Source organism: Anas platyrhynchos, chromosome W, assembly GCF_047663525.1.
Source record: "Anas platyrhynchos isolate ZD024472 breed Pekin duck chromosome W, IASCAAS_PekinDuck_T2T, whole genome shotgun sequence".
Taxonomy (NCBI): Eukaryota; Metazoa; Chordata; class Aves; order Anseriformes; family Anatidae; genus Anas; species Anas platyrhynchos.
Window position 1 is genome coordinate 3,414,005 of NC_092620.1, and position 23,765 is coordinate 3,437,769.

At 48.5% G+C, this 23,765-nt stretch overlaps 1 protein-coding gene across 1 annotated transcript; it reads right to left on the minus strand.

Moving 5' to 3' along the window:
• Positions 1-12,258: 12,258 nt before the first annotated feature.
• On the minus strand, positions 12,259-22,345 carry LOC101799710 (dual specificity testis-specific protein kinase 1). Its single transcript, XM_072030491.1, is given in 2 exon segments — positions 12,259-21,369; positions 21,371-22,345. Coding segments are annotated over 2 exon segments (1,143 nt in total). The 5' UTR covers positions 22,294-22,345; the 3' UTR covers positions 12,259-21,149.
• Positions 22,346-23,765: the final 1,420 nt, after the last annotated feature.

Genomic DNA, 23,765 nt, shown 5'->3' on the forward strand with positions numbered 1-23,765 from the left:
TATCTCAGACACATTAGAAATTATTGAAAATGCCACAGCCTATGCTCTTTCAGCATTATAGGAAGAAATTTCCTCCCTACACAAAGTAGTGCTTCAGAATAGGATGGGATTAGAAGTGCTTTTAGCCAAGGAGGGAGGATTGTGTACAGTCATAAACCAAACTTGCTGTGTATACATGTATGTTAACAAACAAAAACAGATTGAGACTGACCTGGAGAAGATTTGGGAAAAGAATAAAATTTTGCATGCAGTAGCTCAGGATGATATATCCTGGGGATTTACAGACTTGGTAGAAAAATTAACTTCCTGGTTGCCAAACCTAACCTAGCTGAAACAGTTGTTTATCACAATAATCATGGTCGTAGTTTTATCCATGGTCCTTTGTGTAGTGATCCGATGTACCTTATGGTGTTTTAGGAGTACAGGAAACTCCTGCAGTGAGTGGAAAAAGAACCAACTCAGTCAGAAACTGGAGTCTAACAGATATTTTGAAAGAGTGATAGAGAAACACTATATTGAACCTAGAAATAGTAAAAGAATTCACTAACTTTTTAGAAAAGGGGGGACTGAGAGAGGGAGTTAGGAGAATCTTATCAAATAGAGATAGAGCACTGATGGCATTAAACTAGGATGCTACTTAGTATCTTTGCTAACTATGGTGCATTGTGCAAATTAACTAAAGCAATGTTGTGGTATAACTCAACCGGCAGCTAAACACCACACAGCTGTTCTCTCACCCTCCCCCCTCCTTCTCTGGGATGGGGGAGAGAAATTTGAAAGTGTAGCCTGTGGGTTGAGATAAAGACAGGAAAATAATAATAATAATAATAGTACTACTACTAATAATGTGTACTAAACAAATGATGCACTATGCAATTGCTCACCACCCGTTGACCGATGCCCAGCTTATCCCCGAGCAGCCGCCCCCCCCCACCCCGGCTAGCAACCCCTATATATTGTTCAGCATGACATCAGATGGGATGGAATGCCCTTTGGCCATTTTGGGTCAGCTGTCCTGGGTCTGTCCCCTCCCAGCTCCTGCTGCACCCTGTCCTGGTTTCAGTTAGGACAGAGTTAATTTTCTTCCTAGTAGCTGGTAGAATACTATGTTTTGGGAGGGTGAGCGAATGGCTGTGTGGTGTTTAGCTGCCAGCTAGGTTAAACCACGACAACCCCCAGCCTGCCCGCTGGCAGGACAGAGCGAGAAGCTGAAAAGTCCTTGGCTTGGTGTAAGCACTGCTCTGCAACAACTAAAACATCAGCATGTTATCAGCACTCTTCTCATACTAATCCAAAACATAGCACCCTACCAGCTACTAGGAGGAAAATTAACTCTGTCCTAACTGAAACCAGTACAAGCAAGAAGCCTTGGGCCCCTTACCAAGGTCAGTCTCTTATTAAGAGTGTGATCCTATCTTAAGAAACTGGCAGAAACTGGCCCTGTGGATGGAGAAGAGACAAGGAGCAACTGAGTCTGTGCAAAGACAAGAGGTCAACTAGTGGTGACAAGGAAGAGCCACCAACCTTCATCCCCATGACCCCAATGACACTGCGCAAGAGCAGATGGGAGGAGCTTATGGAAATGACTCCTTGGAACTAATTTTAATATGAAGCGGGGACAGGTCATGAATATCATAGAATCATAGAATCATAGAATATCCTGAGTTGGAAGGGACCCTTAAGGATCATCAAGTCCAACTCTTGACACCGCACAGGTCTACCCAAAAGTTCAGACCATGTGACTAAGTGCACAGTCCAATCTCTTCTTAAATTCAGTCAGGCTCGGTGCAGTGACCACTTCCCTGGGGAGCCTGTTCCAGTGTGCAACCACCCTCTCTGTGAAGAACCCCCTCCTGATGTCAAGCCTAAACTTCCCCTGCCTCAGCTTAACCCCGTTCCCGCGGGTCCTGTCGCTGGTGTTAATGGAGAAAAGGTCTCCTGCCTCTCGACACCCCCTTACGAGGAAGTTGTAGACTGCGATGAGGTCTCCCCTCAGCCTCCTCTTCTCCAGGCTGAACAGGCCCAGTGCCCTCAGCCGTTCCTCGTACGTCTTCCCCTCCAGGCCTTTCACCATCTTCGTAGCCCTCCTCTGGACACTCTCCAACAGTTTCATGTCCTTTTTATACTGTGGTGCCCAGAACTGCACACAGTACTCGAGGTGAGGCTGCACCAGCGCAGAGTAGAGCGGGACAATCACCTCCCTCGACCTACTAGCGATGCCGTGCTTGATGCACCCCAGGACACGGTTGGCCCTCCTGGCTGCCAGGGCACACTGCTGGCTCATATTCAGCTTGCTGTCTACCACGACCCCCAGATCCCTCTCTTCTAGGCTGCTCTCCAGCGTCTCATCGCCCAGTTTGTACGTGCAGCCAGGGTTTCCCCGTCCCAGGTGCAGGACCCGGCACTTGCTCTTATTGAACTTCATGCGGTTGGTGATCGCCCAGCTCTCCAACCTATCCAGATCCCTCTGCAAGGCCTTTCCACCCTCAACAGAGTCCACAACTCCTCCAAGTTTGGTGTCATCAGCAAACTTGCTCAAAATACCTTCTATTCCTACATCCAGATCGTTTATAAAAATATTGAAAAGTACCGGCCCTAAAATGGAGCCTTGAGGGACCCCACTGGTGACCGCCCACCAGCCTGACGCAGCCCCATTCACCATAACCCTTTGGGCCCTGCCCGTTAGCCAATTGCTCACCCATCGTATGATGTTTTTAATTAGCTGTATGGTGGACATTTTGTCCAGTAGGATCCTATGGGAAACCGTGTCAAAAGCCTTGCTGAAGTCCAAAAAAATCACATCAGCTGGTTTCCCTTGGTCCACCATACGGGTGATCTTATCATAAAAGGAAATCAGGTTAGTTAGGCAGGAGGTATATGTATATGTATAGGTGCATTGTGAAACTTCATGCATATGTAACTCTTTGCTGCATATAACCATGGAAGTTGCCATCAGGTGCGTACGACTTTGGCAGGACTACCCCCCGTGCTGCCCAGCGCTGAATAAACATACCTACTTTACAATCTTACTGATTGTGGAGTCCGTTTTCCGCAAGTCTTGGTGAGGACCATTGTGAAGCACGCTGTCCCCCTGCAGCCCATGGAGTATGATGGTGGATCAGGATTCCACACTGCAGCCCGTGGAGACCACAGTGGAGCAGGTGGACCTGCACCAAAGGAGGTTGAGGCCTGTTGAAGACCCCTGCCAGAGCAGATTCCAGGCTGGACCTGTAGCTCGTGGAGAGGAGACCATGCAGGAGCAGGTGACCTGACAGGAGCTGCTGCCCATGGGGGACCCAGGTTGGAGCAGCTTGTGGAGGAATCGTTAAGTGAGGCAGGACATGTGAATGTTGAGCAGTTGGGAGACAATGGGCTGGTGAAGCACCGTACTCAACTCACATGAGCCTTGGCACGTATGCAGCTGGCTGAGAGCCAATCAGGCTCAAGGACACAATGCCCTTGGGCGATCGGGAAAGTCCCTAAGGTGGGACAGGTAGCCAAAAGAAGGAGGACCAGACTGAAAAGCCCGGGAAGTGTTAACCAATCCTGAGCTTAGTTTCTGCAATATGTATGAGTTGATTATGTTCGAACTAGATAAAAGGTGACTGAGCTATCCATTAAAGTTGAAGTTTACTGTTCACTCATATTGAGCGTCTGGGTCTTCCTTCCGTCGGCAACAAATTGGCGCCCGAACAGGGACCGGTCTGAACGGGATTTGGACACTGCTGGCAGTGATCCAGGGCCACGGTTGGACGGAATAAGGGAAGCCGGTCCTGCAACGCAGCCCAGGAGGTGAAAAGGACAAGAATCCCCGCACCCGCGCCGGGAAGGTGAAAAGGACGTGGAGTCCCCCGCACCCGGGAGTGGATCCCGCCGGTCGCGCGTCGCCGAGATCTGCAGCTCGGAAGGTGGAAGGGAGTCCCCGCACCCGGGATGAGCCTATATAGGGTCCCGCCGGAAAAGCGCCGCCGAGGTCTTTGCAAAGGCTGCAACCGACGTATATAAAGGTATGAAAAGATAAGCGGCGTATTATTTGCTCAAATGCTTTTTAGAAAAGCAGAGCATTTTAAATACAGATTGTAGAAAAAGATTTGCCAGGGTTATTAGTATATGGGCTAGCTAAGGGTTGTTTTACAAGGCCTGATACAGTTTTTTGAACAAACAGTGGCGTAAATTTGGAAATAAATTGTTTGATGATGTTAGGAACGATGTTAAGTTTACTGGGAGACTTGATGAGGCCATGGAGAGCAGTGGCTAATGCATTAGCCACACATAAAGATGAACAAAGAGTTGCCGCTGCTGCAACAGAGTGGTTAGGACCACCAAGAAGGGTTAATAATGTTAATCCACAGCAAATAAATATGGAAGGAACAGATTGCCCGTTGCCACCTTCCGTTAGAACTTTTACTATTACACAGGGGGCCTCGGGAATTTCAGGGGTGCCTGTGACAATGTCCTCTGTAGCAGAGGAGGAGCTCTCACTACCAACAGCTCCAACTGCTCCAATAGAAAGTGAGAAAGGAGCAAGTGAAAGGACCAGTGCTAACTCATTTCTATCAAATATAAATCCCTTCACAACAGGGGCGCAGGGAAGAGAAGGTCTGCAGCCATCGAAGGCCTTTGCTGTTACGCCCCCTGTTGACCTGAACGTGCCTTTTGACCCAGGCCCTATTGGCCTTGGAAAGGAGCGATGGAGGCAAATAGCAAATGAGGCACTGCGTGAAGGGAATTATGAAATGGCAGCACAGTTAACACAAGCTTTTCCGGTAGTATACTCGCCACCAGATGCACAGGGGAATGCGACTGTTAATATGACAAATTTATACTGGAAACTATTAACTCAATTACGATCTACAGTAAATGATTCTGGTTTAAAGGGGGAACCTACTCGGCAAATGTTAGATTATATTTGGGGAACTAATATATTACTCCCCGGGGACATACGTGGTATAATGAAGCTGATCCTAACACAACATCAACAGCTTCTTTTTAATGCGCATTGGCAAAGTGTTTGTCAAGAGGCAGTAGCTGTGATAAGGGCACCTGGAGATCCGTTGCATGGTGTCACGTTGGAGGAATTGATGGGACTCGGACCATATTATAGATTAGAGACACAAGCGTTGCTGGGTCCAGACAAAGCTAAAGAATCAATGAGATTGGCTCAGAGAGCCTTGGACCAAATTAGAGAGCCAGGGGGGATACCATCCTATATGGGCATCAAGCAAGGAAGGGAGGAACCATTTGGGTTGTTTATTGATCGAGTAGCAAATGCAATACAAGCGGCTGGGGTACCTGATTATCTAAAGGGCACTATTCTAAAGCAGTGTGCAATTCAAAACTGCAACCCTTCAACTCGTAGTATATTAGCTACGTTACCGGGAACTTGGACAACTGAGGAGGGTTTAGAAAGGATGGCTCAGGTACCCGTGGGTCCGCAGGCTATGTTGGTAGATGTAATAAAACAACTAGGGAATAGCATGAAAGAACAGGCACAGGTATTCAGAGAGACTGCACAGCAATCGCAGAATCAAGTATTTGCTGCCCTTGCTCCTTTGCAAACGCCCGGAGGCCGTCCTACTGGCCGAGGGTCTTCACTGCAACCGCGTTGTTTTCGCTGTGGGATCACCGGACATAGGAAATGAGAGTGCAAAACGAGATCAGTGTGGTGTCGGTATGGTGCGTCGGGAAACGGCCAGAGCAGCGGGAAGGACCGCCCCGCGACGACACAAAAAGCGACATTTACCACAGCGGCCGGAACAACACCGTTTACCTCCGACCAGCCACCAGAGGGAGTCTCGGCTTGGATTTGGCAACAGCAGTAGATGTAACGCTGTTGGACTCTAAACCCACCAGGGTAGGAACAGGAGTTATGGGACCAGTTATTGTCAATGGTGATCCTGTAGGAGCTTTATTGATCGGAAGATCGTCTGCTACCTTGAATGGATTACAAATATTGGTTGGACTTATAGATCAAGACTATTGTGGGGAAATACAGATTATAGTTTCTGCAATGTTTCCTCCAATGCATGTGCCGCGGAATACAAAGATAGCTCAATTACCTGGTCTACCTAATCCTGCTATGATACCAGAGGGTTGGCATTTATTGATTGTGGATCTGAAAGACTGTTTTTTCACAATAGCCCTCCATGAAAATGACAAACAGAGGTTTGCCCTTACTCTCCCGGCAATAAATCGTGAAGGTCCAGATCAAAGATTTGAATGGACTGTTGTCGTGGTTTAACCCGGCCGGCAGCTAAACACCACGCAGCCGTTCGCTCACCCTCCCCCCTCCCTCTCTGGGACGGGGGAGAGAAATGGAAAGTGAAGCCCGTGAGTTGAGATAAAGACAGTTTAATAAGACAGGAAAATAATAATAACAAAATAATAATAACAATAATAACAATAATAATAATATGGTGATAATAGGGAAATAATAATAATATGTACAAACAAGTGATGCACAATGCAATTGCTCACCACTCGCTGACCGATGCCCAGCCTAACCCCGAGCAGTCCGGCCCCCTTCCCCCGGCTAGCCACCCCTATATATTGTTTAGCATGACGTCAGATGGTATGGAATACCCCTTTGGCTAGTTTGGGTCACCTGTCCGGGGTCTGTCCCCTCCCAGCTCTTATTGCACCCCCAGCCTGCCCGTTGGCAGGACAGAGCAAAAGGCTGAGATGTCCTTGGCTTAGTATAAGCACTGCTCTGCAACAATTAAAGCATCGGGGTGTTATCAGCACTCTTCTCATCCTAAGCCAAAACACAGCATTCCACCAGCTACTAGGAAGAAAATTAATTCTGTGCTAACTGAAACCAGGACATCTATCCACCCCTTATTCCATACCATTTATGTCATGCTCAGGTTACACTCTTTTCCATACATTCTAATTAGTCACCTATAGTAATCATGGTAGTGATAACATACAGTGTAATATACTAATTAACATGGTACAATTCAGTTTATGGGCTATTCTCACCCAGTATTAAATCTCCTTGAGGTACACACCGGACCTCTCCGTTCTTTTGCATCACCCACCAAGTGTATCCAGGTCCCTGAGCGAAAACAATTCCACGAATAGGTTTGCCTTTTCCTGAGGCAGGAGTAGCCCAGACTGTTTTACCCAGCATATTTTTTACATGCACTACAGGAACCTTATCCCCATCTACAGTACGTAACAGGTTTGATTGGGCAGGTCCAGCTCGGTTGGTAGATCCCCTAGTATTGACTAACCACGTGGCCTTTGCCAAATGCGTATCCCAGTTTTTGAACGTCCCAGCGCCCATTGCTTTCAAGGTAGTCTTTAACAGGCCATTGTATCGTTCAACTTTCCCAGAGGCTGGTGCATGATAGGGGATGTGATACACCCATTCAATACCATGTTCTTTGGCCCAAGTGTCTATAAGGTTGTTTCGGAAGTGAGTCCCATTGTCTGATTCTATTCTTTCTGGGGTGCCATGTCGCCATAGGACTTGCTTTTCAAGGCCCAGGATGGTGTTCCGGGCGGTGGCATGAGGCACAGGATATGTTTCCAGCCATCCAGTGGTTGCTTCCACCATTGTAAGTACGTGGCGCTTGCCATTGCGAGTTTGAGGGAGTGTGATGTAATCAATCTGCCAGGCCTCTCCATATTTATATTTCAGCCATCGTCCTCCATACCAAAGAGGCTTTGACCGTTTGGCTTGCTTGATTGCAGCACATGTTTCACAGTCATGAATAACCTGTGCTATAGCGTCCATGGTCAAGTCCACCCCTCGATCACGAGCCCATCTGTATGTTGCGTCTCTACCTTGATGGCCTGAGGTGTCATGGGCCCATCGGGCTATAAATAATTCACCTTTATGCTGCCAATCCAGGTCCACCTGAGCTACTTCAATCTTAGCAGCCTGATCCACCTGCTGGTTGTTTTGATGTTCTTCAGTAGCCCGATTCTTGGGCACATGAGCATCTACGTGGCGTACTTTCACAGCCAGGTTCTCTACCCGAGCAGCAATATCTTGCCACAATGCAGCAGCCCAGATGGGTTTGCCCCTGCGCTGCCAGTTGTTTTGCTTCCATTGCTGTAACCATCCCCACAGGGCATTTGCTACCATCCATGAATCGGTGTAGAGATAGAGAACTGGCCATTTTTCTCGTTCAGCAATGTCTAAAGCCAGCTGAATGGCTTTCACTTCTGCAAACTGACTCGATTCACCTTCTCCCTCAGCAGCTTCTGCAACTCGTCGCGTAGGACTCCATACAGCAGCCTTCCATCTCCGATGCTTCCCCACAATACGACAGGACCCATCAGTGAACAGGGCATATTTCTTTTCATTCTCTGGCAACTGGTTGTACAGTGGGGCTTCTTCAGCACGACCCACCTCCTCCTCTGATGATATCCCAAAGTATTTGCCTTCTGGCCAGTCCATGATCACTTCCAATATTCCTGGGCGACTGGGGTTTCCTATTCGAGCCCGCTGAGTAATCAGTGCAACCCACTTGCTCCATGTAGCATCAGTTGCATGATGCGTAGAGGGGACCCTTCCCTTGAACATCCAGCCTAGTACTGACAATCGGGGTGCTAGGAGGAGTTGCGCTTCAGTACCGACCACCTCCGAAGCAGATCGAACTCCTTCATATGCTGCCAATATCTCCTTTTCAGTTGGAGTATAGCGGGCCTCAGATCCTCTGTATCCCCGACTCCAAAACCCCAGGGGCCGACCTCGAGTTTCCCCAGGTTCTTTCTGCCAGAGGCTCCAGGTGGGGCCGTTCTCCCCGGCTGCAGTGTAGAGCACATTCTTTACATCTGGTCCTGTTCGAACTGGCCCAAGGGCTACTGCATGGACTATTTCCTGCTTGATTTGTTCAAAGGCTTGTCGTTGTTCAGGGCCCCACTCAAACTCATTCTTCTTACGGGTTACTTGGTAGAGTGGGTTTACAATCAGACTGTAATTTGGGATGTGCATTCTCCAAAACCCCACAACACCTAGGAAAGTCTGTGTTTCTTTTTTGTTAGTTGGTGGAGACATAGCTGTTATTTTGTTGATCACATCCATTGGGATTTGACGACGTCCATCTTGCCATTTTATTCCTAAAAACTGGATCTCTCGTGCAGGTCCTTTGACTTTATTTTGTTTTATGGCAAAACCGGCTTTCAGAAGGATTTGGACTATCTTCTTCCCTTTCTCGAAAACTTCCTCTGCTGTGTCACCCCACACAATAATGTCATCGATGTACTGCAGGTGTTCAGGAGCTTCCCCCTGCTCTAGCGCAGACTGGATCAGTCCATGGCAAATGGTAGGGCTGTGTTTCCACCCCTGGGGCAGCCTATTCCAAGTATATTGGACTCCCCTCCAAGTGAAGGCAAATTGTGGCCTGCACTCTGCTGCTAGAGGGATGGAGAAAAATGCATTAGCGATATCAATTGTGGCGTACCACTTGGCTGCCTTCGATTCAAGTTCATACTGAAGTTCCAGCATGTCTGGCACTGCAGCACTCAGTGGTGGCGTGACTTCGTTCAGGCCGCGATAGTCCACTGTTAGTCTCCACTCGCCATTAGACTTTCTCACTGGCCATATGGGACTATTGAAAGGTGAATGGGTCTTGCTGATCACTCCTTGGCTCTCCAATTGACGAATTAGCTTATGGATGGGGATCAGGGAGTCTCGGTTAGTGCGATATTGCCGCCGGTGCACAGTTGTGGTAGCGATTGGCACCTGCTGTTCTTCGTCCCTCATCAGCCCCATAACAGAAGGGTCCTCTGAGAGACTGGACAAGGTAGATAATTTTTTAATGTCCTCTGTCTCTAAGGCAGCTATGCCAAAAGCCCACTGGAACCCTTTTGGGTCCTTGAAATATCCTCTTCTAAGATTGTCTATGCCAAGGATGCACGGAGCATCCAGGCCAGTTGCAATACGGTGCTTTTCCCACTCATTCCCAGTTAGACTCACTTCAGCCTCCAATACAGTCAACTGCTGAGATCCCCCTGTCACTCCATAAATACAGATGGGCTCTGGCCCTTTATAGCTTGATGGCTTTATAGTACATTGTGCACCAGTGTCTACTAAAGCCTTATACTTCTGTGCGTCTGACGTGACAGGCCATCGAATCCATACAGTCCAATAAACTCGATTGTCCCTTTCCTCCCCCTGGCTGGAGGCAGGGCCCCCCTAGTCCTGGTCATAATCTTCATTTCTGTGTTTAAAGGACTGCCTGCTGGAAGTTGGAGCAGCAAACTTTTCAGAGAAGCCCTTTTTCCCGACTGTTTTCTTTTGCAACTCACGTACCCGTGCCTCTAGGGTCGCGGTAGATTTTCCATCCCATTTTCTCATGTCCTCTCCATGGTCTCGTAAGTAAAACCAGAGGGTGGCACGGGGTGAGTACCCACCATATCGTCTTCCTTGTGTGGGTGAACGCCTACCCCTGACAGCTGAGACACTGCTTTGTACAGGTGCGGAGGAGAATAATCTCTCTTCAAGTTGGTGAAACTTTTCAGAAAGTGTTTTCTCCCAGGTGTTCTCTTTTGGTCGGTGGACACTGGTTGGTTCAGGTGGGGAGGAAGATAGATTCTCTTTAAGTTGGTGGACCTCTTCAGAAAGTTTCTCCACAGCTGAGACGCAGGCCTGTAAGGAAGAGGAGAGACTTTCTTCGTACTGCCGGAGTTGTTTAGCCGCTTCATCTACTGTGGGTTCCTCATCCTCTTTCCAGGCCATTATTGCCAATGAGCTGGCATATGATGATGGTGCACTCCGTACAAACTTCCGCCACATGGGTCGTGTACACCTGACTTCATCTGGGTCTTTGGATGTTTGTCTGAGGTCTGGATCCTCATAAATCACTTCCCGTACGGCTAATTCCCTCAGGTACTGGATTCCCTTCTCCATAGTGGTCCACTTGCCTGGTAGACATAAAAGTTCTTCCTTGAAGGGATACCTTTCCCTCACAGCTGAGAGGAGACGCCTCCAGAGGCTGGTGGATTGTGCTCCATCTGCAATTGCTTTGTCAATGCCGGCGTCTCGAGCAAGGGATCCCAGCCGCTTGGCTTCCCTGCCGTCTAATTCCACACAATTGGCTCCAGAGTCCCAGCACCGGAGCAGCCAGGTGACAAGCTGCTCACCTATACAGCGACCAAAATCTTTTCGCACATCTCGTAGCTCGCGCTCGTTTAGGCTTCGGGTAGTTACTGTTGCTTTTTCGGCATCCTCATCTTCCTCCTCCTGAATCCTTGATGGCCCAGCGTCGTCGTCATCTTCGTCATCTCTATACCTAGTTTTGGCAGAAGCCTTACCTGGGTTGGCAGAAGACTCTCTGCGTTCTAAACGACCTGAATCTCTATACCATTTTTTCACCTTCTCTACAGGGGCAGCTTGCACTGCTACTGCTCGTTTCTCTGACTTTGTTACAGAGTCTGCTACAGGGGTTGGAATACCCTCTGCAGGGGCAGCTTGCACTGCTACTGCTCGTTTCTCTGACCCCGTTACAGGGATTGGAATACCCTCTGCAGGGTCAACTTGCACTGCTACAGCTCGTTTCTCTGACACGGCCACAGGAGCTGGAGTGGCTGCAGGAGCTGGAGCAGTTGCAGGAACTGGAGCTGTAGCGGCTACAGGAGCTGGAGCTGGAGCTGGAGCAGTTGCAGGAGCTGGGACTGGAGCAGCAGTAGGAGCTGGAGCTGGAGCGGCTTCAGGAGCTGGAGCTGGAGCGGCTTCAGGAGCTGGGGCTGGAGCGGCTGCAGGAACTGGAGCTGGAGCGGCTACAGGAGCTGGAGCTGGAGCGGCTTCAGGAGCTGGAGCTGGAGCGGCTGCAGGAGCTGGGACTAGAGCGGCTGCAGGAGCTGGAGCGGCTGCAGGAGCTGGGACTGGAGTGGCTGCAGGAGCTGGGACTGGAGCGGCTGCAGGAGCTGGGACTGGAGCAGCTGCAGGAGCTGGGACTGGAGCGGCTGCAGGAGCTGGGACTGGAGCAGCTGCAGGAGCTGGGACTGGAGCGGCTGCAGGAGCTGGGACTGGAGCAGCTGCAGGAGCTGGGGCTGGAGCGGCTGCAGGAGCTGGGACTGGAGCAGCTGCAGGAGCTGGAGCTGGAGCTGGAGCAGCTGCAGGAACCGGATCTGGAGTGGCTGCAGGAGCTGGGGCTGGAGCGGCTGCAGAATCCACCGTAGGGGTCACAGTGGCCGTTGGATCTGTCACAGGGCTTGGAGTGGCCGCAGGGTCTGTCACTAAGTTGATAGCAGTATCAATGGCAGCTCGATAGGCATGAGCCAGGCCCCAGCACGTTACAATGATTTGTGTTACTTTGGAACTGCCAGAATCATGACACCTTTTTTTCAAGCATTCTGCCAGTTTTTGAGGATTTTGCCATTGTTCAGGGGTGAATTTCCAACACACTGGGGGTGCCAACTGCTCTAGATGCCTGCCCATATCCGCCCATACTCCCTGCCACCCACAACTATCCTGCCTCCGGGCAGATCTCCAGATGAGCTCCCCAAGTAGTTGTTTAACTTTAAGCAGAATCTGAAGTGCATTCATGAGGCAGAACAACAAGACTATGGTATTCTGAGTATTCCAGAAATACTCAATATCTTGGAGAGCTATTTTGACAAGCTCAGGGGATAAGAGAGTGGTGAAGGAGGAAGGCAGAGTGATCCAGGAGGATACAGGGGGGGTGAAGGAGAAAGGGAGAGTAAGCAAGTAAGGAAAAATATCCTCCCCTTTCCCCTCCACAGATTGACTCCCTAATGAAAAAAAACAATAGGTATAATTGCTAATAGTTTCCAAGATACAGTTTCCAAAGTACAGAGTCGACGATGTTACTGAATACAAATAACAAGTTAGAGTCATGACCACATATTTCATCGTCTCATAAGCCATTGCTACAACACACAGTACCATAATGATCTGAAACCAGGGCCCGGAGAGGATAAACAACACGACAGAGAGCAAATATGGAAAATAATGTACTATAATACTCAATTTGGAAAACAGGCGCAGCAGAGTTGAGATTAAAGCAATCAGCATTATGACAAGTGACTATTAAGCAGGTCTAATCCTTACACCAATTTTAGTTTAACACACTCTGGTCAGATCTGCCGTTATCTCAACCTTTCGGGCCCCACGTTGGGCGCCAAAAAGACTGTTGTGGTTTAACCCGGCCGGCAGCTAAACACCACGCAGCCGTTCGCTCACCCTCCCCCCTCCCTCTCTGGGACGGGGGAGAGAAATGGAAAGTGAAGCCCGTGAGTTGAGATAAAGACAGTTTAATAAGACAGGAAAATAATAATAACAAAATAATAATAACAATAATAACAATAATAATAATATGGTGATAATAGGGAAATAATAATAATATGTACAAACAAGTGATGCACAATGCAATTGCTCACCACTCGCTGACCGATGCCCAGCCTAACCCCGAGCAGTCCGGCCCCCTTCCCCCGGCTAGCCACCCCTATATATTGTTTAGCATGACGTCAGATGGTATGGAATACCCCTTTGGCTAGTTTGGGTCACCTGTCCGGGGTCTGTCCCCTCCCAGCTCTTATTGCACCCCCAGCCTGCCCGTTGGCAGGACAGAGCAAAAGGCTGAGATGTCCTTGGCTTAGTATAAGCACTGCTCTGCAACAATTAAAGCATCGGGGTGTTATCAGCACTCTTCTCATCCTAAGCCAAAACACAGCATTCCACCAGCTACTAGGAAGAAAATTAATTCTGTGCTAACTGAAACCAGGACAACTGTATTACCCCAGGGAAGGCGTAATTCACCTATGTTATGTCAGCTTTATGTTGACGCAGCTCTGCAACCAATTCGACGAAAATGGCCAGAGACAATAATCTATCATTACATGGATGATATTTTGTTAGCCCAGAAGGAACCGTTTTCTCTACAACAGAAAAATGACTTAACACTGACCTTAAAACAAATGGGACTCGTACTTGCACCGGAAAAGGTTCAGGAGACAAGTCCCTGGAAGTTTTTGGGTTGGAAAATTACAAATTCCACCATTCAGCCTCAAAAACTTACAATCCAATCGGATATCAAAACTCTTAATGATGCTCAAAAACTGCTGGGAGATTTACAATGGATCAGGCCAGTAGTCGGGATTCCGAATGAACTGTTAAATCCCCTTCGGCCGTTATTAAAAGGAACTGATCCTGCTTCAAAAGTGACACTATCAGAAAAACAACAAGAAATACTACAACAAATCGCATCTTTGATCACAACGAGTGTCACGCATCGACGTATATCTGACAAGCCACTCGATCTTACCGTTCTATGTGGCTCAAAATGCCTGATGGGTGCCATAACACAGCAAAAAATAAAAACGGGGGAGAAGGGAGGAGAAACTGTGGTATTAGAATGGATAGCTCCTCCGTTACAACCTCGACGAACAATTCAAGAAAAAATTGCAACATTAGCAGAATTAGTAAAGAAGGGGAGGAATCGAATATTGCAAGTGGATGGGGTTCCTCCAAATATTATCTGGTTACCCATGAAGCCAGGCGATTTGGAATGGTATATACAAAACTCTGAAGAGTTACAAGCTGCACTACTACAGGATGGCGCTACTATAGTAGCAAAAACGTTACAATCAACTGCTCTGACATGGATGGAAAACCAGGGATGGATAACTAAGCCAAAACGATCGTCTATCCCACTTAAGAATGCAGTGACAGTTTTCACTGATGCAGGAAAACGTTCTCGAACTGCTGCAGTGACTTGGAAGGATGAGCATGGTTGGAAACATCAAATTTTACAAGCCCAAGATAAAGACTCATTACAGACACTAGAACTTCTTGCAGTAGTATGGGCATTTATAAAATGGAGAGATGTTCCATTAAATGTGGTATCCGATTCCTTATATGTAGTAGGCATAGCAAATCGTATAGAAGACTCAGCCTTGAGAGACTTAAAAAATGAACGGCTGTCAGAATTAATAATCAGTCTACAGATCGCCATAGCTCAAAGAAGTGAACCGTACGCAGTAATACACATAAGGAGTCATCAGTGGGAAGAAGGCCTGGGAGAAGGCAACGCTCGAGCGGACCAACTAGTCGCCGCAACAGCTATTGAAGCACCACTGTCACCCTTTTGCAGAGCTCGGGAGGCTCATGCTATTTTTCACCAGAACGCTAAAGGACTTGCGCGGGCTTACAAACTGTCTAGAGCTGATGCGCAGGCGATAGTAAAAGCTTGCCCAACGTGTAGTCATTACAATTCGGGTGTGGGAATCGGAATCGGAACAAACCCGAGAGGGATTAAAACCAACAAAGTGTGGCAAATGGACGTCACTCATGTCACAGCATTTGGCAGATTGAGATATCTGCATGTAACGATAGACACTTATAGTCACATGATTTGGGCTACACCGCAGCCTGGGGAAAAAGTTCGGGATGTACGACGTCATCTTGCCAGTTGTTTTGCAGTAATGGGAGTACCACAAACCATAAAGACAGATAATGGTCCAGCCTATGTTAGTGGGCCACTTAAGCGATTTATGGAACTGTGGGACATTAAGCATATAACTGGTATTCCACATTCACCAACTGGTCAAGCTATAGTAGAAAGAGCTAATGGAACAGTTAAGCAGTATTTGGAAAAGTTTAAAGACATTACAGATATTAGAGAGAGGGTGGATAAAACCTTATTTGTTCTCAATCATTTGTGTGTATTTGGAGATGATGAGGAACCACCCGCGACACGTCATTGCATTAAGTCTGAAAATGATAATAAATGTATTATGAGAGTACTGTACCGAGATACGAAAACGGGACAATGGCTGGGGCCTGCTGATGTGATTTATATGGGGCGAGGTTATGTGTGTATCTCTTCCCCTACAGGGCCAACCTGGGTTCCTAGTCGATGTGTTAAACCAGCCATTGAAGAAAAGTCATCAAGTACGAATAACAGCAACCATGGCTGATCTAACGGCACAAGGGATTTTGGTTGCATTATCTTTGACAATGACGGTTGGACGTAATAGTGCCATCCTAAGCAAAATCGATCCTCAAACCAATATGTGGGTCACTTGGGCAAATCAAACCGGACAAAGTTCATTTTGCCTATTCCTCGCTTCTGCGTCTGATCCTTTCGTTGATGAGTTGATTATGTTTGAAATGGTTAAGGGATCATACGCAAAAAATTGTAGTACAAGATAGTTGGTTTGAAGGTTGGTTAAAATCTGTTTTTGGGAACATGGGCGGATGGTTTTTTCTTCGTCAAAGAGGAACTTCGTTTTCTACTTATAGTTATATTGATTATAGTTGCTGCAAAATAAAAACGGGGGAATTGTGGAGGAATCATTAAGTGAGGCAGGACATGTGAATGTTGAGCAGTTGGGAGACAATGGGCTGGTGAAGCACCGTACTCAACTTACATGAGCCTTGGCACATATGCAGCTGGCTGAGAGCCAATCAGGCTCAAGGACACAATGCCCTTGGGCGATCGGGAAAGTCCCTAAGGTGGGACAGGTAGCCAAAAGAAGGAGGACCAGACTGAAAAGCCCGGGAAGTGTTAACCAATCCTGAGCTTAGTTTCTGCAATATGTATGAGTTGATTATGTTCGAACTAAATAAAAGGTGACTGAGCTATCCATTAAAGTTGAAGTTTACTGTTCACTCATATTGAGCGTCTGGGTCTTCCTTCTGTCGGCAACAGCAGCTTGCTCAAGAGGGATGGACCCCGTGGTACAGACCCATATCTGGAGCAGTTCTGGAAGAGCTGCTGCCTGTGGGAAGCCCACACAGGATCAATTCAGGAAGGACTGCATCCCGTGGGAGGGACCCCACAGCACAGGGGATGAGAGTGACCGAGAAGGAGCAGCAGAGAAGAAGCGCTGTAGACTGACCATAACCCCCATTTCCCCGTTCCCCTGCACCACTCAGGGGGAGGAGGTGGAAGAGGGTGGATGAGGGGAAGGCATTTTTGTTTTTTATTTCCTTTGTTTCTCACCTCTCTATCTTGTTAGTTAATAGGCAATAAATCTTACTATCTCCCTAAGTCTGTTTTGCCCATGACTATAATTACTGAGCGATCTCCTCATCCTTATCTCAACCCTTGAGCCCTTTTCATCATATTTTCTCCCCTTTCCTCTTTGAGGAGGGGGAGTGAAAGAGTGGTTGTGGTGGAGCTCAGCCGCCCACCTGAGTAAAACCACCACGATTAAGGAGTCTGGGCACCCACCTGAGCAAAACCACCACAACTGTGGAGTCCCATCAGCTCGCTGCTAATCTTCTGGCCCTTCCTGTCTTTGACAGACTTCAGCAGTCAAGCCAGTTCTTGCTGGTTCCCTTATCTATGCATACAGTCTCCCTTATCTTTGGGGTCATTAACATACAATTGTGCTAGCTAAGACCTAGGAATCAACATCCTTTTTCTTGTTCCCTGTCTCAAGTCCCCCCTTTTCTTTATCCTAAGGCAAATTCTTTTGCTTATAGCACTCCTTCTTGATTCAAAGTTTTCATAAAATTCTTACCGGTTTCTACTTGGTGCTTGATTCGGTTACACTTCCAGGTTTCATAATCATCTAGTCCTTTTATACAGCACCAAAATGCACACTGTACTAATACACAGGGTAAGAATACTAGTATAAGCAAGATCAATATTCCTATAAACAATTGCTTAAGCCAAGAAAATTTGGGTAACCAAGAGGTCAGTTCGTTCCATAATTCTCAAAAACCTCACAAGGTGTCATCTTGAACTACCTTATGTAAGATCTTGGTCTTTTCCAAATATTTTTTGAGATCAGTCTCAATTCGTCCTGCCTCATTTACATACATACAGCTACAAATATTTATTAAAGTGCATACTCCCCCTTGGGAGGCTAATAAAAGGTCTAGTGCCTAAAATGTTCTTACTGATTTGTTCTAGTTGCTTGCCCAAAACTATAATATGTTGTCATAAATATTGGTTTCCTACTTGCGTTAGATCTTCTCCTTTGTATGGCATTTGGTAAGGCCTGCCATACAATATCCCAAAGGGGCTTAGTTTTTCCTTGCTCCTAGGCCTAGTTCTAATTCTAAGTGCCATGGGTAGCGCCTGATACCAATACATATTGGTTTCTTGACAGATTTTAGCAATCTGTTGTTTTATCAAATGATTAATTTTTTCCACTTGGCCACTCGCCCCTGGTCTATACAGAGTGTGTAGTTGCCAGTCAATCCCTAGCACTTTGCTGACTTGTTGGGTCAGTTCTGCAGTGAACTGTGGTCCCCTGTCAGATGACATCACTGAGGGTACACCAAATCTCACTATAATTTCATTCTCTGGCTTTGTTAGTTCTACATGGGAATGCTCCCGGCCATCTGGAAAAGGTGTCTGTTAGTACCAATAAGCATCTAAACCCCTCTTTTCCTAGGAGTTTGAAAAAGATCAATTTGCCACTGTTTCCCAGGAACATTTCCCTTCCCTATTGTTCCCATTTGGGGTTTGATTCCTGTCTGTGGGTTATTTTTAAGATATATGACTGGCACTGTTTTGATACCTGTCTGACAATAGTATACAAATTAGGCCCTATCCATTTTCTACTTAAAAACTCTTATACTACTTCAGCTCCCCAGCATGCTTTATTATGTTCTTCAATTACCATCCAATATAATATGGTATCACGATTTTCCCACCATTTATTTGTGCTAAACCTGTAGGTAACATTTTCCATTTACATCTTCAATTAATTGCTAATTCTAATCGATCTTAGAATATTCTACTTAATTTTCTAAGGCTTTTGTTAATGCCTGGTTTTCTCTTCCTAGTAGTAGTGCCAAAATTTGACTCTCAGATGCCTGTTCTGCCACCCCTTTGGCATTTGCGTCAGCCAATCGATTTCCTCTTCCAATATCAGTATCCTGTTTGATGTCCTTTACAGTGCATAATGGCAACTTTAATAGGCAGGTATACCGCTTGGAGTAACTTCAGTATCTCTTCTGCATGTTTAATCGAGGATGATAAGAGTCCTCTCCCCTTCCAAACTGCCCCGTGTGCATGCACCACACCAAAGGCATATTTCGAATCTGTCCAAATGTTAATTCTTTTCCCTTTTGCCAGCTCAAGAGCTCTTATAAAGGCTATTATTTCTGCCTTAAGTGAACTCCCTGGCAGATGAAGCTGCTGCCATATATATACCAATCCTCCTCATCTTCTAGGGGTATATCCTTTAAGTCTGGATGGCTGGAGACCGTTTCCATGGTCTTGATGCAATCACAAATGGGTGATCTGGAAACTGTTACTTAAGGAAAGAGGCTGGGTTCACAGTATTAGTGCCAAAAAAATTTAGTAAACTAATAGTCCATTATACACGTTCCTTTTCTTCTTCAGTAGCTATCAACAGGTGATCTACGTATTGCAGCAGTGTCCCTTTTTCCTGAAGGGGTTTTCCAAGCTTCAAGATTATAGGCTAGTTGGTTCCCGAATATGGTGGGGCTATTCTTGAACCCCTGTGGTAACACTGTCCAAGTAAGCTGAGTTTTTCATCCTCTATTAGGATTTTCCCATTCAAAGGCAAAGAGTTTCTGGCTTTCAGTCACCATGGGCAGGCAGAAAAAGGCATCCTTTCAATCTAGTACCGTGAACCAAACTTGACTGTTTTCTAATTTTGTCAAAAGGTTATAGGGGTTGGCTACTACAGGGTATAAATCTTTTGTGATCCTATTGATGGCTCTTAAGTCCTGGACTATACGATGGGTTCCATCTACCTTTCTAACTGGGCCTATATGGAGTACTATATTCTGACTCACATTCTACTAATAGCCCATATTTAAGAAAGTTATTAATTATTCCTTCCATTCCCCTTCTGTGTTCTACCTTTAGTGAATATTCCTTTTGTCATACCTTGAGAGCATTTTCCTTTAAACCAATTTTTTTTTCAGGTACTCTCCCAGGTACTCCTGTAGCCCAAACTCCCATATACACTTGGTTCAGTTCTTGCTGGTTCCATTATCTATGCATAGTCTTTTACTCCCTTATCTTTGGGGTCGTTAACATACAATTGTGCTAGCTAAGACCTACAGGAATCAACGTCCTTTATCTTGTTCTCTGTCTCAATACTGATTAATTAGTATGTAAACCACTTTGCTTGAATAGCACAGGGCTGTTAAAGGCAGGTGTTTTGGAGGTCCACCACTCCTCTGTCTTGTCCACTGGCTGAACCTACTTTGTAGCAAATAGAGACAGCTTGTCTGCTGTTTGCTTCTGCCTTTACCACCCCGACACAGACTTCAGGACACAAAGCCAACGATCCCAAACCAGAAACTGGAATTTCACTAAAGCTGCCTCAATTGAGGTTGCCACTTCAGAGGCACTGAGCCAGAGCTGACTCACGGTCCCCAGGGGACACAGCCAGACCAAGTCCATGTCACCCTTGGGGTCTGGACTCCCCACCCTTCTCAGTACATTCAAGAGACACATGTGGCAGCCTGGCTTGCTGGGACATTACTTTTTTATTGAACGCTTTAAATAAGCTGGGTATATATTACTAGCAATTATTATTAACATTAATAAAAAATGCAAGAGTTTTACATTCACCAGTGCATTGTGCAGGAGGGAAGAAAGCTGGCTCCCATCCTTGCTAGGCATATCTCCCCTTGTCCCCCTGGCTACCCAGGAGGCACTGGGGGGGGGGGGGCACAGGGTACTCACTGCTGGTGGGGGGCAACGCAGATGTGTCCCCGCAACCCTGGTGTGGTGTTGGGGCAGGAGGGTGTCCCGCATGCCAGAGGGCTCAACACCCAGGGAAACCCAAGCAGTGGCACCCTCCTGCTGTGCTGCACCCCCCTAACATCACCACTCTGCATGCCCCTGTGGGGGACTAGGAATGTTCCCCACACTTGTGGGGAGGCAGTGGGACATCCCCCCCCATCCCAGGGGGCTGCAAGAGCCCACTGAGGGGTGAGCTCTTGGGGATAGAGGATGGGCCCTGCCGCCTGGGGCAGCAGTGTTATTGCACTACAGCCCAGCCCCACTGGGACCTCTGCAAAAAGCCAGCCTGCTTGGGTGCTGCCTGCAGCCCCCCCCAAGGCCAATCCCATTGGAACAGGCACCTCAGCATTGCCATCATGGCCACCAGGTGAGCAAGGACAGACTCATTGGAGGGGGGAACAGGACACAAAACCCCAGGCTTACAAAGCCACCCCACACACAAGGGGAGCTCCCAGGAGCACCTGGCTGCAGCTGTGGTCTCTAGCACTAGAACTGCACTCCTGGCAGCTTCAGGCTGGGCTCCGCCAGCATCAGCCCCTGGGCTTTCTGGAGGCGGCTGTGGTCGCAGCAGAGGAGGCTCTTGGCTTAGCAGTTGAGGTTCTGGTAGTGGGGAGGGCTGGGCGCAGGCTGGTGGAAAACGGAGGTGAAAGTGAAAGGCCCCAAGCAGCAGCCAGGGCAGTACAGCACCTCATCCAGCTCCAACAGTGCCAGTGCTATGCCCAGGCAGCAAGGCCACGTGTTCCATCTGCTCCAGCGCTGCTGCCGCACAGGGGATGCTGAGCTGGGAGAAGCCACTTTCCAACCTGCTGCCCCCAGCCAGTGGCTTGCTGACCACCACATGGTTGTTGTTGATGAGCAGCCCATTGGGTGCCCATGGCTCCATTTATCAGGGCTGGGCACCTGAGGCTGTCACATGGATGAATTTGCTGGCAGCATGTGCCAGATCACAGACCTACAGCAGCTTGGGGCTGTGGGGGCTGCAGTCCATCTGTTCCCCTGCTGTGGGACCAGGGGGGGAGGCGTGAATCCCACTTCCCAGCTCCCCAGCATCCTCCCGGCTCCACTTCGAGCTGGGGGGCTGGGCAGGCGACTCCACACCCAGTGCCAGGCCCCCATGGCAGGGCAGCTCAGGGGAGGTGGGCAGTGAGTGGCACTTGTGGGGGGCTGCAGCAGGCACCAAGAAGTCACACTGCACTTCTATGGCTGGCTCAGGCGTCATGGGGGAGCAGAGCTGCAGCGAGGCCGGAGGGGGCAGGTCAAAAGTGAACGAGATGACAGACTTGCTGGGCATATCAAAAAGCTTGATCTTCCCCCCCTTCAGGTCCTCACGCTGGGAGAAGGGGTTGATGCGCAGTAGTGTCTCCTTTGTTCTGGCCCTGCCACAGGGCTCAGGCAGCTGTAGCAAGGTGGGCAATTTGGAGGGGAATATGTCGGACTGGCTGCAGGACAGGTGCTGGTCCAGTTGCAGGTGCTGTTTCCCCAACTCATGCAGGAGCAACTGCTTGGCATGGCTGGCTGGCCTCCTGGCTACTCCTGAGCAAGGGCACAGGAGTGTGTGTGTGTGTGTGTGTGTGTGTGTGTCTGTCTGTCTGTCTGTCTCACTGGCGCCCTGGGTGTGCCCAGGCACCATGGGGCAAAACAGGAAGCAGCCCAGGCAGTGAGAAGTGGGGCTGCTTCCTACAAACCTACCCCAGCCTGCTCCCCAATAGCTGGTGGGGTGGTAAAGGGGCATCCCCCCGCCCCCAGGACACCCACATACCGTTGAGCATGGGTGCTGTGCTGGGCACAGTCAGGCTGTCCCTGGTGCTGAAGAGGGGGGCCCCCAAACCCTCGGTGCCTAGCTGGTGCTGCAGGATGCCCTCCAGGCACTGTGTGATTTCCAGGAACGAGGGGCGGGAGGTCGGCTCCATCTGCAGGCAGGATGGGTCCCCATTGAGGGCTGCAGTACACCCCACAGCCCTTGGGGTGCACCACCTGGAAGCAGCTCCAGTAGGCAGGGAAAGGCAACCCCCGATGGGACACCAGGATTTGGACATCCCCGCGGCAGGGGCTCACACTGCAGCAGTGGAAAGCCATCTGGAGGAAGGCCGCTGGGCAGTCAAGTCCCACCATGGTGTGGAAAGCAGTGACATTCAGGCCAAAATCCTGTGCCAGGGAGATGGGGAAGAGTGAGGCCAGGTGCCACAAGGTGACACGCCATGGTTGCATAAAGGAAGGAGGGACCCTGTGGTAACCCAAGCAGGGGGAAGGTTGCAGGGTGCTGGGACACAGATCCCTCCTGCTCCCTGCCTGAAGGCACCCACCCTCCTCTCTGGGCTGATTCTGGGCTCCAAAGACAGGTTATGGGCAGAGAGCATCCCTCTTGCTGCCAGGAGACATTGGGGATGTGGTATCCCCACCCCAAGATGTGGGGCAGCTCCCCATAGCCTCTGCCACAGGCAGGGAGCTCTGCTCACGTTGGTCCCCCTTGTTTGGTGACATGTCCCCAGGTCCCACCGCATGTCATCACGATTTTCCCACCATTTATTTGTGCTAAACCTGTAGGTAACATTTTCCATTTACATCTTCACAGAATCACAGAATCATCTAGGTTGGAAGAGACCTCCAAGATCACCTAGTCCAACCTCTGACCTAACACTAACAAGTCCTCCACTAAACCATATCACTAAGCTCTACGTCTAAACGTCTTTTAAAGACCTCCAGGGATGGTGACTCCACCACTTCCCTGGGCAGCCCATTCTAATGCCTAACAACCCTTTCGGTAAAGAAGTTCTTCCTAACATCCAACCTAAACCTCCCCTGGAGCAACCTTAGACCTCCCCCCCTCATCCTATCACTGGGCATGTGGGAGAATAGACCAATCCCCCCCTCGCTACAGCCTTCTTTCAGGTACCTATAGAGAGCAATAAGGTCGCCCCTGAGCCTCCTCTTCTCCAGGCTGAACAATCCCAACTCCATCAGCTGCTCCACATAAGACTTGTTCTCCAGACCCCTCACCAGCTTCGTCGCCCTTCTCTGGACTTGCTTGAGCACCTCGATGTCCTTCTTGTAGCGAGGGGCCCAAAACTGAACACAGTACTCGAGGTGCGGCCTCACCAGAGC